The 16,457-nt window shown below is 36.9% G+C and overlaps 1 protein-coding gene across 2 annotated transcripts in view; it reads left to right on the top strand.

The window, feature by feature from the left end:
• LOC113523176 (uncharacterized) overlaps positions 1-16,457 on the top strand; it is a 28,923-nt gene that overhangs the window by 3,018 nt on the left and 9,448 nt on the right. Inside the window, exons 3-7 of one of the 2 annotated variants that reach the window (XM_052891819.1) lie at positions 932-1,523; positions 2,515-2,695; positions 3,795-3,938; positions 4,983-5,101; positions 7,524-7,584. In XM_052891819.1, the coding sequence (XP_052747779.1) occupies positions 932-1,523; positions 2,515-2,695; positions 3,795-3,938; positions 4,983-5,095 (1,030 nt within the window). In that variant the 3' untranslated portion in view covers positions 5,096-5,101; positions 7,524-7,584. Of the gene's footprint in view, positions 1-931; positions 1,524-2,514; positions 2,696-3,794; positions 3,939-4,982; positions 5,102-7,523; positions 7,585-16,457 lie in introns of those variants that run through there. The other variant, XM_052891818.1, reaches the window with a different exon arrangement.

Consider the following 16,457-nt stretch of genomic DNA (forward strand, 5'->3'; position numbering starts at 1 on the left):
TCACAGTAGGCTTGGAATAACGAAATGAGGAAGTCTTGTAAAGGGTGAATGAGAAACTAACATATATATAAAAGAAAAAAATTATGCTGTATCAAATCGCAGCTTAAGTCAACTAAGACGCTTAAGCTAAATACTCATTTCCCAATCGCAAACCAAATAATCTTGGAAAAAAAAACTAACATTAATAAAAAACAATAGAGAATAGAAGAAGCAAAATGCTGAATCACATTATAGGACATGACGATTTTATTTAAGCAGCATACTAGAAGGCAATTGAGGGTAAAAGATGAAGGGGAAAACTGAGGAATAACTACATGGGACAGATAAAATAAACACTGTCATGTCGTGTAGGCCATCTCTTTGACCTCTCGTCAAAGAGATGGCCTGCAGTAGAGCTGGCTAGAAGAGAATGCATGAATTAGTTGCACCGACAAGAGGAAACTTAAATGAAAATAGAGGTTTCTTCAGGGTCGGCAACGTGCACGTGACACCCCTAGTGTTGCAGGCGTCCATAGGCTTCCAGAGGGAGACTGTACAAAAGTCGATTGCTTGGGTACCTCTATCCCATTCGTGTTTCAACCGTGAAGCAACTGTGTTTGCATGGCTGTGTTTCAGTTTGAAGGGTGGAATATGGCGTCAATTTACTGGGTACAGAGGAATAACACCAGAGTCAGGAATGACAACGCATAAGGGGTATTATGGGCGAAACAGTATACTGTGTTATGTCCATGGTACTGCTCATGTCTATAGGTGACGGTTAACACTTTCCATCAGGTGGACCGTCAGCTTGTTTGCCATTCTAAGTTGTATAAAAAAAAAGGTTACAGTAACCATTTACCATTACGAGCTGTATGCTCGTTAGCCACCATGTTGGTATAAAAAAGAAGTGCGGCGTGTTTAACAATATCCCTTTTATTTTTCCATTCTCTAGATATAGATGTCCAACCCTAGTGGAATCCTACAGTGCATTCGTCGATACGAAATCGAAAAAGGTAAAAATCGACCCGGGCCTTCGCAAAGGTTATCAATGGCTACTGAACTATATCGTTCGGCGATACGGCGATATAAATCTACGTGTGCAAACAGACATACACGCAGACCTGGAGCGACGAAAGCGAATGCTCAACAAAAACTCTAATATAGCTTCCCAAACGTTCACCGCTGTCAGTGATGATATAGCGACGCAAACGGGCTTCGAGAACCCCAACTATACCGTTGAGGACCGAAAAGAAGCCTTAGACAAAGGCGTTATTGTTGTCAAACCTGTGACTCACAACCCTAACAGCGTCGACACCACTTTGACCATCGAGAGTGTTGAAGATTCTGACAATACTAGTGTAAAGCCCAAACTCTCCCCGCTCTTTGGGAGGGCCAGTAATAGTTCTGTGACGGAGACCGTGAGAATAGAGCTGGAGCCGAGGAGTGAGTTTAGAAAATTGTCGCCAATCGTGAGGAATAGTGGTGCAAATCATATAGATTTCAAGAATAGACCGCAGTCTAGTCCTACCTTTAAGAAAAATAAGGTAAGACAATGTCTATAAATATCATCGCCATGTTTCTACTCTTATACTTATGTTTTGGCTTTTGGTTTTACGACCGGCCGCCTGCTTTACGTCAATCCTTCTAAGATATATTTGTATTTCAGTAAAGACTTAGCTCTTTCTAGGGTTTTGTAAGGATAGCAGGATTCGGCACTTAGATCTCTGCCAACTCTGCAAAGGGAAAAGCTTGATGTAAACATAGTTTTTTTTTGATGGGTGAAAATGGTATGGGAACCCCGTCTGCGCTAACGGGATACGCTGGCGGAGCACCAGTTAAGGGTGATAGATGAGAATGAAAACAGGCCAGTTAGCCCATCATGATGAATTCATCAGGAATTAACCATGATAGTTTCCAGGGGGAACCGCGAGGAGGACGACCTAGTTGGGTATATTGCTAGCAATAGGATTCACAGTCCCCATTACTAACAATCCCTTTCCCCCCGATGTAAACATAGTTAGACTTGATAATATTTTATTTTTATTTTATATAGCCTTAGACTCTGGAGACTACATTATGGGGTTCTTAAAAAAAGCTATATTAAAGTTTCTTCAAGGTCGGTAACGCACACGTGGCATTCCTAGCGTTGCAGGTCTTTAGGCTACAGTGATCGTCTACCATCAGACACGCTGTATGCTTGCTTGCCACTTTCGTGGTATAAAAAAATAATCTAATGTTTAAGAAACATGCTGCGTCACCCAAAAAATAATTATATATATTTACATACATATCTGTCACGCCTGTCTCCTATTGGGGTAAGCAGAAACAATGGAACGCCAAATGCTTCGATTCAAACAAACCTCTTTCGCTTGCTCCATATTCATCAATCTTTTCATACACGTTCGCAGGTTACGTGTACTTTTAATTTGGCCCTTCTTGGTCTACACACGCCTATTTGGTCGACACACGTCCGTCTAGGGCGGCCTCTACCGACACCTTCATTTAAAATTACTTATGTATTATTTTTATTTTTAGTCGAGTTCACTAAGCAAAAACTCCTCGCTCGATGGGGACGTGAAGATTCAGCCGCGAGACGTTACCACGTACCTCGGCGACGGGAACCGAACCTGGGACGTGACGGAGTCGAAACACCGCGTGCTAGTCAACGACGCGGAGTTATCTCAAATGCACAGGGAAATTGTGTTGACCGAACGAGGTATGAGATGAGAATCTTTTGTACTTATGACGACGACCTTGATGGGTTTATTTATTTATTTAAACTTTAATGCACAGTTAAATTCTATGTACATATGGCGGACTTAACACCGGACGGTGTTCTCTACCAGTCGACCATTGGGCGAACAGAGAAATAAATAGGTGGTGCATTATTGATTTTTTTTTATACAACTTAAAATGGCAAACCAGCTGACGGCCCAACTGATGGAAAGTGGTAACCGTCGCCTATAGACATGAGCAGTACCATGGATATAACAGAGTATACTGTTTCGCCCATGATACCCCCCATGCGTTGCCATTCCTGAGGACTCAGATGTTATTCCTCTGTACCCTGTAAATTCACGCCATATCCCACCCTTCAAACCGAAACATAGCCATGCAAACACAACTGCTTCACGGTTGAAACGCGAATGGGAAAACTAAAGTAATACTTGAAATATTCATATATTATAAAAATATGGATACCGATCTAATATCCAAAAATTAATATTAATATATATAAGGTTATTTTTGCAAGCAATAGAGTTTACTTCCATTTTGGGTCCATTGTATCGTCCCAAACGGCGCTTCAATCGATCGATTATTCGATTCTTAATCGAATGTCCACACCTCGCGGATATGAAGCGATTACATTATTATTAAGTTGGAGGGCAGTTAGTGAACTTGTCCTTGCACTCGGCTTGAGATCACGTACCGTCGCGGATCAAGAGCATAACCGAACAGTGATCTAGGAGATCATCATATTAAAGATAAAATATTGTGTATTTAAAGATGTGTGTAGGCCTACCAATCAAGCATCTATAACAGCATCCAGTCAATGGTGGAAAGCAGTGCGGCGCATGAGATTCCTTCAAGTAAGTGCACGTACCTTCTTAAATATTGTAATCGCTTCATCCTCATTATCAGAAGTAAGGACAAACGTATTTCCACCGCTTAACAGTGTCCCTACATCCATATTATCTATGTATCAATTAAGGTGAAAGTTTTTGAATTGTTCTATGTGTGCACAAAGGAGTTACAAACTTTCATGTTTTCGAATTTAATTAAGATTAATTATATATTATGTATTTGTTTTTGAGATTACACCAGCAAAACCGCATCGTCGGAGGTGACCCTGCAAGCGTCGACGTTACCCCTCGCCGTCAGACCAGCGTCCGCTTCGCAACTTGTGAGGCGACAACTGGAGTTAACTACTCATCACAAGCGCAGGCTCAGTCTTAGATGTTAGTATGTTACCAGAGAGAGACTGTATAAAAGTCGTTTGCTTGTACACCTCTGTCCCATTCGTGTTTCTACCGTGAAGCGGTTGTGTTTGCATGGCTGTGTTTCGGTTTGAAGGGTGGGATATGGCGTGAATTTACAGGATACAGAGGAATAACACCTGAGTCCTCAGGAATGGCAACGCATGGGGGGTATCATGGGCGAGACAGTATACTCTGTTATGTCTATGGTACTGCTCATGTTTATATGCGACGGTTACTATTTTCCATCAGGTGGGCCGTCAGCTTGTTTGCCATTCTAAGTTGCATAAAAAAAGTTTTGTATATCTACTATATCTTTTTAAGATTTTTGCCTTCTTAACTGGTGTCCCACCAGTGTAGGATTAAACGGTAAAAATGAAGTCGTGACAGTTGGCTCTTCATGGGGAATTCACTAGAAATGAACCATGATGATTATCAGCTTTATAGTGTCCTGTCCTCTCTCCTGTGACTGTCTCTCTCCCCATCTCTTTGTTAAATATAGGTGAGACAAAATCGTGTAGATGGGAGATGACAGGTGAGGGGTGGGTTACTAACAAAAGACTTGTAGCCTTTTTGCTAGCAATATATCCTATCAGGTCGGCCTCCACGCGGTTTCCTTGGAGACCATCGTGGTGAATTTCCATTTTTTTTTATTGTTAAATGGTGAAAATAGCATGGTAACACCGCCTGCGCTATCGGTATACACTGGCGGGGCACCAGTGATAGGTGAAGATGAAAACGTAGGTCAGTTAGCCCATTGTGACGAATTCAACGATAAATTAGTCACGATAGTTTCCAGGGGGAGCCGCGTGGATGTCGACCTAATAGGGTATATTTATAGCAATGGGGACTAACCTCCCCATTACTAACAATCCCTTCTTCCGCAGTGAATTTCTATTGAATCAGTCATGCCGTTGACGGGCCGTTGACCTGACCTCTTATAAGTTTCTGGTGATCGTAAACGCAATAGCGCAAGCAGGGTTACTAATTCAGCCCCCAGTTTAAGATTTATATCATTGCCCTCAGACATGCAACGCAATAAGACGAGTCCGGAACGCATGTCCATGCTGGTATTCGAACCTAAGGCGCCGCGTCGCCACGACAAGGGGGACTTTGACCACGCCGCCGCTGCCAACTAGCAATAGGTAACTGTTAAAAATATACTTCAATTTTGTTTTTTATTGTGAAAGAGTGCCTTGATTGACTGCGATCTCACTTGATAATGTGATGATGAAGCTGTCTTAAGATGAAGCTCGCGGGTCTAGAAAATTGCCTATTTCCTTTTGCCATAAATAGGTCCAGATTGTACAAATGCGTAATATTTGCACCCATTGCACCCACACGCACGCACATACGCAAACGCACGCACGTGCACGCATACACACACGCACGTACACACACACACACACACGCACGCACTCACGCAAACGCACGCACACACATACGCACGTACGCACACACGCACGCACGCACGCACGCACGCACGCACGCACGCACGCACGCACGCACTCACTCACGCACGCACGCACTCACTCACGCACGCACGCACGCACGCACAAACACAGTATACAAATAATCACCGCTGTACAACTCCATTGGAAGTTGCACAGCAGTGATTAACGTACACACAATGCAGCTTGCTCGCCATCATACTCAGGATGCTGTTGGCGCTGGCACGTACTCTGCGCACCAGGGATACGCACTTTTTCCGCATCGTGGTATAAAAACAATCTACACGATGCTCTGCGAACACGGAGTTCTAAAACATTTGCACTCTGTGTTCATCAGAATAACCTACTCATCCATATGTGTTTTACTTTTAATGAAATTTCCGCTAAATGTCCTCAAATTTATATCTTCAACTCACGTCTGAATGCCTTCAAAACATTTTACAAACAAATTACCATCGAGTCTCTTTGGCGTGCCCATATTTTTATATATTTTTATTATTTGCATGTACTTCCGTGTTATTTACCACATTCATATGCTTTTTTTTATATAATTTAACATTGTTTGCCAACTGCTTTAACTATGCTGTGTGTACACCTGTCTGGGTCTCAATCTAGTTCATACTATTGTCTTTATATAAATATTTATAACGTTATTAATTGTAACCTGTTGTAAATAAAAAAAAGCCATCCCCGACACATTACAGTATTGTGACAGTCCAATCAACATATATTTATTTATTTATAACATGGACATAACAGAGTATACTGTTTCGCTCGTGATACACCCCATGCGTTGCCATTCCTGAGGACTCAGGTGTTATTCCTCTGTACCCAGTAAATTCACTGCTACATCCCACCTTTCCAACCGAAACACAGCTATGCAAACACAACTGCTTCACGGTAGAAACACGAATGGAACAGAGGTACCCAAGCAATCGACTTTTGTACAAAGTCTCCCTCTGGTAAGAAATGATCGCGCAGTTTTTGTTAAATACGTATACTACATATTGATTTGCAGCTTTGTTTATTTGTTGCCAAAGTGTCTGAAGCAGTTATTGCTGCCAAGCAATGAATATGAGATCCATCTACTTTGTGTTTAATCGATATTTGTTTATATTCGTTACTCGGTTCTCCTTGGTTTCCTATTAAATCGAATTTAAATAAATAAATAATAAATAGATAGATTTATTTTTTCTTCACAATTCATTACAGTGAAATACAATGAGACATGATTATATTAGAGTAATCAAATTATAAATATAATTGTGAGAGACTGGTGCCTGAGATAGGTATAAGCATACCTCCTGTATTACAGGTCACCAGGGCCTCACTCCGCAAATTAATCTTATACGATTTATGTAGCGATGTACTCAATTAGTGTTTTTTTTTATTTTTGTGGCAACCGCCGCCTTTGAGCTACTACAACATAATTTGCATCTGAAACATTTCAGATATTTCAGCTTTTCTTTCTATAGATTCATTATTATTATTTAATACTTTATTGTACACAATAATTGTACATAAAAATTTGTCAGAGGTAATGAAGTGTACAAAGGCGAGCTTAACTCTAAAAGAGGTCTCATCCAGCAGCACCCAAAGTGGAAAGGAGCATCAATACCAGAGGGAGACTTTATACAAAAATCGATTGCTTGGGTACCTCTGTCCCATTCGTGTTTCAACCGTAAAGCAGTTGTTTACATGACTGTGTTTCGGTTTGAAGGGTGGGATAAGGCAGTGAATTTACAGGGTACAGAGGAATAACACCCGAATCCTCAGGAGTGGCAACGCAGGGGGGATATCACGGGCGAAACAGTATACTCTGTTATGTCCATGGTACTGCTCATGTCTATAGGCGACGGTTACCACTTTCCATCAGGTGGGCCGTCAGCTTGTCTGCCATTGTATGTTGTATAAAAAAAGTCAGCGGGTAGAGCGGTGTACAATATTGTGAATTTTTAAACAAATGAATTAGACGAACTTAAGTTTATACATAATTACATTATATTTATTTATATATATACACACATACATAAATACCTACACCTTTCTACTTATTGCAAGGAGACTCGAGCGTAATAAATGGTCTTAAATATTTATAAATGTGTTTTTGTTTTAGGAAATTACATTTCGTAGTTGCCTCTGTCGCGTTGGACCAAGATCGAAGTGCTTAAAGTATAAGTTATATATATATATATATATATATATATATATATATATATATATATATATATATATATATATATATATACACACACACACATACACAGCGAACGCTCTATATACGCAACTTCTTTATAAGCAATATTCTTTATATTTTATTTATTCTACTCAGCTTAGTAAAAGAAATAAGGAAAAAATTTTCCACACGGTAAGTAATTTTATACTCCTTTTTTCCCCTATAAGCAACTTTTCCCAATAAGGAACTCTTTTATTGAAAGTGGTTCAAATGAGTTGCTTATATAGAGCGTTCACTGTGCGAGTATATATTTGTTAAACAGGTACCCCCATGATGCCGATAAAACTTTAATATTAGACAATTTTATAAATATTTTGTTTAAATTTTAATTTCTGTATGTCATACGAGAAAACGACAAATTTTGAACGCCTTATTAAGCAGTTTGATAATGATATGCGTGGTAAAGTGATGGATATACAATGGTACCTCGAACGTTTAATTTGTTCCGTAACCTTGGTTGTATCTCAAAGCAATTTTCCCCATTTAAATTAAATTATATGCCATTAGAGGGAGAGGAGGAAGACTTTGTACAAAAGTTGATTGCTTGGGTACCTCTGTCCCATTCGTGTTTCTACCGTGAAGCAGTTGTGTTTGCATGGCTGTGTTTCGGTTAGAAGGGTGGGATATGGCGTGAATTTACTGGGTACAAAGGAATAACACCTGAGTCCTCAGGAATGGCAACGAATGGGTGGTATCATGGGCGAAACAGTATGCTCTGTTATGTCCATGGTACTGTTCATGTCTATAGGCGACGGTTACCACTTTCCATCAGGTGGGCCGTCAGCTTGTTTGCCATTCTAAGTTGTATATTAAAAAAAAAAACTCACAAAAAGCAACCTCAGTTGTTTTTGTCAAGTTTTAGTCTGAGGTGGGAGAAACTGTTAGATACCAACGTCCAGCCCGCATGTTGGGGTCGTGTGCAGCGGTGTAGTGTGCGATTCCTAGTATCTTAAATCTTGGTCTCATCTCGAAGTATCGCTTGCCCGGCGGTTCATATCTCAAAACACTTGTATATTAGGTCGCTCGTATATCGAGGTACCATTGTTTTGTGCCGAAATACCGGATTCGATTCTCTATGAGAACAAGTTAGGAGACAGACTTTTCTTGACCTTAGTGTATAACATATTTCTTTTCTTTTATTTTATAAATAAACATTGATCTGATGTAAACAACGTTCCAATAATAACTATAGTAAATTTTTGAACATAAAATCAGGGTTGCCATCTGTAGAATTATCGAATTCAAAGGCTTCAAAATTAGATAGATAGATAGATAAACACTTTATTTGAGCCATTTATGACACACGTAAATTAACAAATGAGTTTATACAATCAGATTATTTACATTTTTTCAAATATAAAACAAAAGATAAAGTATGGAGATATGTTTTCACCAAGTGTGTCGCAGTGACCCAAATAGTGTTTACAAACAAATTACAAGTGTGAATGTTGAGATTCGATACTTGATCCATGACCTCTAGGATAAAAATCTGAATAACCGTGGATTTATAAGCTTACAAGCAAAGAAAATAAAAAAAAGGATGGCAACTCTGCTTTAAACGTTTAATTTTTAAATTGTTTTTTGTTATTTAACTTGTTTTTCTGTAAGAAATAAGATTTCTTTTTGTCGTTGATGCAATATAGTATTATATACATAATATTATTTTAATATTTAATATAGTATTAATATTATTGAAAAAGAGGTAAAAAAGCCAATAATTCATACAATATAATGTATTTCTTTTTTTTTATGGGTGATAATGGAATGGTAACCCTGGCCGCGCTAACAGTATACACTGGCGAGACACCAGTGAAGGATGATAGGTGAGGATGAAGCAGGTCAGTTAGCTCATCGTGACGAATTTAACAAGAATTGTTCACGATGGTTTCCAGGGGGAACCACGTGCAGGTCGACCTAATATTGCTAGCATTGGGGCTGTCATAACCAATCACTTTCCCCCCCCCCCTAGTGTATTAGATTAGTTCGCACATAGGAGAGAGAAGTCTTAGATAAATACCTCTCATTGGACCACAAATAAGTAGTCAAGAGTCCTTAGTGTGAGTTTAACTATGATTTAACACACTGCGTTAACCTGTACATTGAATTCAAAATTTAACCGCGCCTCTAGCGGATAGTTTCGGAAACTTCATACTTGTCTATGGTTTATAAACTGGTTATGTCTTTGTTTCAGCAGGAAATGTCGAGATAACTCTATGCAAATTACCATCTATAATTTAAAATTGCGTTATTTCTTATAAACTCTAAGTCTTGAGAGTTTGAAAGTTAATATGCCATGTCTTGGTATAACTCACATTAGGTACTAAGAAAGGCGAGTTACTGTCTCGCCGTCTATAGCTTACATCCATGTAAATATATATAAAAAAAACAAACAGGGTATAATGGTTAGACATATAGTTAAGTAGTATATTAGGTACATTAAGGGACCCTTTGTGTAAATGATTAGGAATTGCATTACAGTTAATATCATCGTACAACCCGCCATAAACTAAAATTTCATCCCAACCATCTGGACGAGTGGCGGTCCTCCACCGTGCCGTTTTCAAGGCACTTTATTTCACGCACAATCACTCTTTGGAATCAACTTCCAGCAGCAGTATTTCCGAACCGATACGACAACGTAGCCTTCAAGAAAAGAGCATATTCCTTTTTAAAAGGGCGGCAGCACACCTGCAATGCCGCTGGTGTTGTGGGTGATCATGGGCGGCGGTAGTCACTTACCATCAGGTGAGCCGCATGCTCGTTTGCCTCCTGTGTTGTAAAAAAATAAATAAATATATAAACATTATTTTATGCAATTTAATAAAAAGAATTATTATTATTATTATTTCAGCCGTTAATTGTCCACTTCTAAACATAAGCCTTCCCCATAAGGAGTGTCTTGCCAGTAGTTGCCACGCCTGGCAGGTGGGTTGGCAACCGCAGTTAGGTTTTTAGAGATGTTTTAAGAGAGACGCTGCTTTTTTTTTATGGGTGATAATGAAATATTAACCGCACCCGTGTTATCGGTATACACCGGCGGGGCACCAGTGAAGGATAATAGGTGAGGATGAAGCAGGTCAGTTAGCCCATCGTGACGAATTCAACAAGAATTGTTCACGATGGTTTCCAGGGGAAACCACGTGGAGGTCGACCTAATAGGGCATATTGCTAGCAATGGGGCTGTCAAACTCCATTGCTAACAATCCCTTTCTCTCCAGAGGGACGCTGCTAGCTATCCCTCGATCACTAAGTTCTCTTAGTTGCCTCTTATGACACCCACGGGAAAGGAAGGGGTGATCTATTCTATGCCGTGACCTACACGGCGAATAAAATAAAAATGGTACGAAACGGATAATATTTAAAAAAAAAATACTTCAATGCACTTAAATGGAACGCAGTGTAGCATGACTCCCCCACTAGATGGAGTGACGACCTGAAAATGCATTGCAGGGAGTCAGTGGGTGCAGGTGGCTCGGGACCGTTCTTTATGGCAGTCTATGGGGGAGGCTTATGTCCAACAGTGGACGGATAATGGCTGAAATGATGACTTAGAAGTTATTCGTTGATAAGCACTCATGTCTTGAATTTTTTTGTTATGTGATGGCTTTGGGCTTGGTTTACTTCATCTGATGGAATGTGACGATAAGACCTACTATGAAAATATCTAGGTAAACGTAATGTCCCAAATGCGACTTTATAAGAGACGTCCTTGTTTGGTCATTTATAGGACACGACCGCTAAATTACTAAAAAATGACGTCAATCTAGGGTTTAATGCGTCGCTATGCAACCTGGATATATGTAATATGCCAAATTATTTGCACAAATGGTCCAACTAGGATTTCTAACATTATGTTTTAGGATACGGCTAGCCGTACCTAGCAGTGCGGTGTAAGCCTGATTTTGTAATTTTGTTGGGAACATTAAAGTATGACATATAATGAATCTGTCGGCGAATGTGATAGTAATTTTGAATTGTTGTCAAAAATGACGAGCTCGTATGAATTTGCAATTTTTTTATATTATTTTTCTATATAAAATAGTAAATACAAACTAATATTGATAAAATTTTGTGGGTCCTGGTTGCCTTGATTAAAGAATTTATTTATTTATTATTATTTATGGTAGGTGGTTAATCTACAAAATACAATTTCAAATAACGAACCGTCAGCGTTAAGTTCTTTAGAAAACAGATTTATATTTATATTGACAAAAATTATTAGGAACTAACACGGGAACAATTATCAGAATGTTAGACATTGGAATAGTACCTCGCCATCTTGGCGTAAACCAATTTAAAATATAGTAATATTTAATTAAGTATTTAAAGTATCAAGATTGTTATTAACAGGTTTCTTATTATTCTAAAGGTATATATATAGAAATTCGATGATCCGAATCAAATAAAATCAGGGGTATTTTGAATAACCGAAAATCCGGATAATCGATTTGAAAGTCAAACCAAACAATAATTAAATTATATATTTTTATTACTATTTATAATCTACATACACCATTTAGACAATCTCTCTTCAGTCGTACACTCTTGACAGAGTAGTCGTAGTTTTTACAATGACAGTGGATCGTCGGTGAGGCTCTCCTTCGCGATTGAGGTCCTCGCAATATGTCTCCATCTACTTCTGCTCACAGCCGAGCGAGAGCATTCCACAATAGACTGCTGTGTGGCCGTTTTAATGACAATACGATATAAAAAAAAATTACGAGCTATAAAGATAATGGATACCTGTTTACCCAATTAATACATAATACCATTTCTAAATCTGTTATTAGAGCCGTGAAGAATAAGTCCGGATAATCGAATATTCGGTTAATCGATGTTCGGATAATCGAGATTCTACTGTATCTATATATTTTTAGAATAATAATAAACCTGTTATTAGCCTTAATATTTTAAATACTTAATTAAATATTACTATATTTTAATAACGCTGTTGGTTTTTAATAAAGCGGGTTCGTCCTATTAAAAAGTCGGTCAAAACCGAACATTTTAATGTTCCCAAAAAAAAAATTAACGTTGTCAACGTTAAAGAATTTATATAAATTGAATAACTAATTTAGTTTTGTATTTTGTGTACCTACGCAAACATGATTCGTAATAAAACATTATAAGTGAAAATTGTATTTTTATTTTTACCTACATATGTTTATGGATGAAAATTGAATGGTAATCACGCATCTGTAAGTTTATCATCATCATCTCAGTCATTATCCGTCCACTGCTGGACACAGGCCTCCCTCATAAACAGCTACAAAGAATGGTCCTTAACCACCTGCATCCACTGACTTTTTGCAATGCATTTGAGATCACTCCATCTAGTGGGAGACGAACGTAGTTGTAAGATGACCCGCACTATAAATTTGTGTTAAACAGCATCATTATCATTTCAGCCATTAATACACTAGTATAGTATATTATTTGTGGTTAATGGTTAACCTCATAATGTATTCGTTTTTTTTTTTTTGTTTAAATATAAATATTCGCATGCCTACATTTGTATGTGGTAATTAAATAGGTGCTAAATTTAGATTTACGTGGTTAAACTTAATAATTTTAGGTCTGTTTGATGCAATTAAAATTCATGGTGGCAAACAAGCATACGGCTCGTCTAATGGTAAACGAGTACCGTAGCTACTTGTATAGCGTTATCTATGCTATAGTCTGTGGACGCTTCTGACGCCAGAGATGTCAGGAACACGTTACTGACTGATAAGAAACCTTATTATATTCCTTTTCATGAACTCATTTAATTTGTCATAGATCCTTTTAAACTTCATCTGTCAAGGCAGCATTAAAAAAAAAAATAAAGACAAAATAACAGGCTTTAAAAATTTTGGTTCTCGGCATGCAGTCTCTATTGTTTGGGGAAGGAAGCAAGAATCGTAATAAAATAAAACATGACATGACAGTACAATAATTTATTACAATATTTGTTTTAATTTACACAGTTATATATGGCAGTGTAGTAATAAATCTTATAAATTAAAAAAGAAATATAAACCTAACAGCTTGTGTTGTTGCCTCATTTGGACTAATTATAAATTAAAAAATATAAATTAGCTAATGAGAACTTCGACTATTTCGTAGCAATTCGGTTTTTCTTTATTGTCCAATCGTTGAAAATCGAATTATAAAAAATTTGCCTTATTATATCGTATAAAATGATATAAAAACAATATTACATTTAATATTTGGCTTTGAATTTATTTTGGACATTATAATCAGATATTGTATACAATAATCATGTATACTTAGTACAGATCTTTTTTCTGCTTTTCGTGCTGGACATTGTTTTTAGACATCATCTATTTCTTCAATTAATTCACCATTACTTTTGTTACATTTTAAATACGGCTATATCATTACTTAAAATGGCAAGACATTCTGTTTGCCGAGGATCTTATCCAACTTTTATTTTTATCTATATTCTTCACGCCATTGTGAAGAATGTGAATAAGATTGACTATTTAAACAGTAGTTTCACAGACAGTCACATGTTGTGTACATGTGACTGTCTGTGAAACTACTGTATAGTTTAAAACTGTAATATTATCTCGAGAGAATATTCTTGCTTGCTATATAATCACAATAGGAGGACCAGGACCTCATACAATACAAGAATAACCCCAGTTACTACTCTCAGTTAGGAAGAAGTTAATATCAAATCATGATAAAATCATTGTATTTTTATTTAAATGGAGAAGCTGGCTACAGATATTGGATTTCAGAGAGCGAGAGTTTCGAAAATAAATGCTCTGCAATATTTTCATTTCGTCAAAGATTCGCTTCACATTCATTACGTCAAAATTCCTACATTATTCTTATTTTTAATCTATTATTTATAGTATATATTAAGCGGTACTAGTTGAGAATACCTTTATCTGTGAGCTAGCTTCTCCAATGGGTTTATATTAGCTGAAGTACGTCATTGAGCTAGAAGTTAACAAATTAATTTTATACATTTGAGCATTTTTAATAAGAAAAAATTGTACATAATACAGGCTAGATGACTAACAGGATACCATTTGGCAAGTCGAGCATTATCGTTACACTTAATTAAAAAACAAAATTAGGATTTTCATATATAAACCATACCATAAGAGTAGTTACATACAGATGTACAGAATGCAAGATTCATTCAATCAGTAGACACAGTGCTGCAAGATATGAATTGGTTTTTAGGACCCTATGTTTGATCTGGCATTTTTTTGTTATAAATTAACCGCAGAATATTCTGCGGTTATTACAAATTATATAACTTTGTAATTACATTTAAAGGTTATGCCTATTTATACAGCGTTAAATAATAAAATATTAGGCGTTCACAGGTCAATGACATCTGAGTGATCTACAGAGCTGCCAGTTGCAATATTTTATTTTTAGCCATATGTCAATTGTCTCAGAATCGATACGATTCTCCTTATTTTAATCCAATGTCAATTTTATATTTTTACATTTTGCCATATTATGATAAAACCAACGAAAAAAAATTGCTTCCTTGTCTTATCTCATTTTCTGTTTGGCTGTTACATAGTACGTTACAAGAAACAAAACTACCAAAATATTTACCCAAATATCTCCAAGCCCATTACAGTATTCTCTAAGTACTTACTACTTGTGAAAAAATACACAATATGGCAACACTGTCTTGAGATAGGTAATATATCTTAAAATTGTCCTTTGAATGTATAAAACTTAACTTCTGTATAATTATTATGCACTCATATGCACGTATTATGTTTGCATCTTTCACAAATTACTCTACAGTTATGGACAAACAAACTTATGTGGTAAGGTGCTTATAATGGAATAGGTAAACAGCAGATCTCGTTGGGGCATTGAGTGATTCAATCTAGAATTTACTGAGGTTTAGAGCCTTGTATAATCACAACTTATTATTAAATGGAAATATGTGGAATTAAGCTCGATAACTAATAACTAGATTTACAGCCCTTTTAAAAGCAAATAATCAGATATATTACTTTTTAAAAGCCCCTATAATCATGGTTAATAAAGTCATGGTTGGGTTCTCAAGCTAGTATACCCTATGTTATGAGGAACCAGGTAATTAATATATGGGGGCACAACTAGGACCCCCAGATCCGAATTAATTCAGAATGGTTCGTTTCCCAAATCGCTTTGATCGGGAATCGAACCAGGAACCTTATTAACGTAAAAACGACCCGCCCATTGCACTACGGAGGTCGTCAATTGTATTTGAAAATTATTTTTAAAAACTGATAGACAATACCAAAAATGTTATCATATTTTGGTAAATTGCAACATTTAATGGAGGTTTTTTTAACCTTGACTGTAAATCTAGCTATTAGGAACACAAATAATAAACTAAAAGGAACATTTCAAACGGCAGATGTCGCCCGCTTCTATGTCACAGATCTACCTTTCTGTTGTGTACATTGAGTATATTATTAAATGCAGTATTTCATTTATTTATTTAAACGTGTACTTAACATTAACCCGTAAACGAAGAATGTAACAAGATAAATAAATGCTGAGTAAGCATGACATTGAATTGAATAAGGAAAACGACACAAAATCCTTCAAAAACGAGCCAATGATAATATTTAATTCAAATTATTTTTAACCAATGTTTTTTTATAAAATTTAAATAAATTAACTCTTAGGTATTTATTTTTCTAACAATCAGCCAACTACGACTTCAATAATATCTTATAAAAAAATAACCAAAATTAACTAAAAATTATAAAACAAAAAGTTTAGCTACGCTTTTTGGTAATTCTTTTTTTTTTGTGAACTAGCAACACATAATTTGTG

The sequence above is a fragment of the Galleria mellonella genome, unplaced genomic scaffold, assembly GCF_026898425.1.
Source record: "Galleria mellonella isolate WM207_F2 unplaced genomic scaffold, CSIRO_AGI_GalMel_v1 utg146, whole genome shotgun sequence".
NCBI lineage: Eukaryota > Metazoa > Arthropoda > Insecta > Lepidoptera > Pyralidae > Galleria > Galleria mellonella.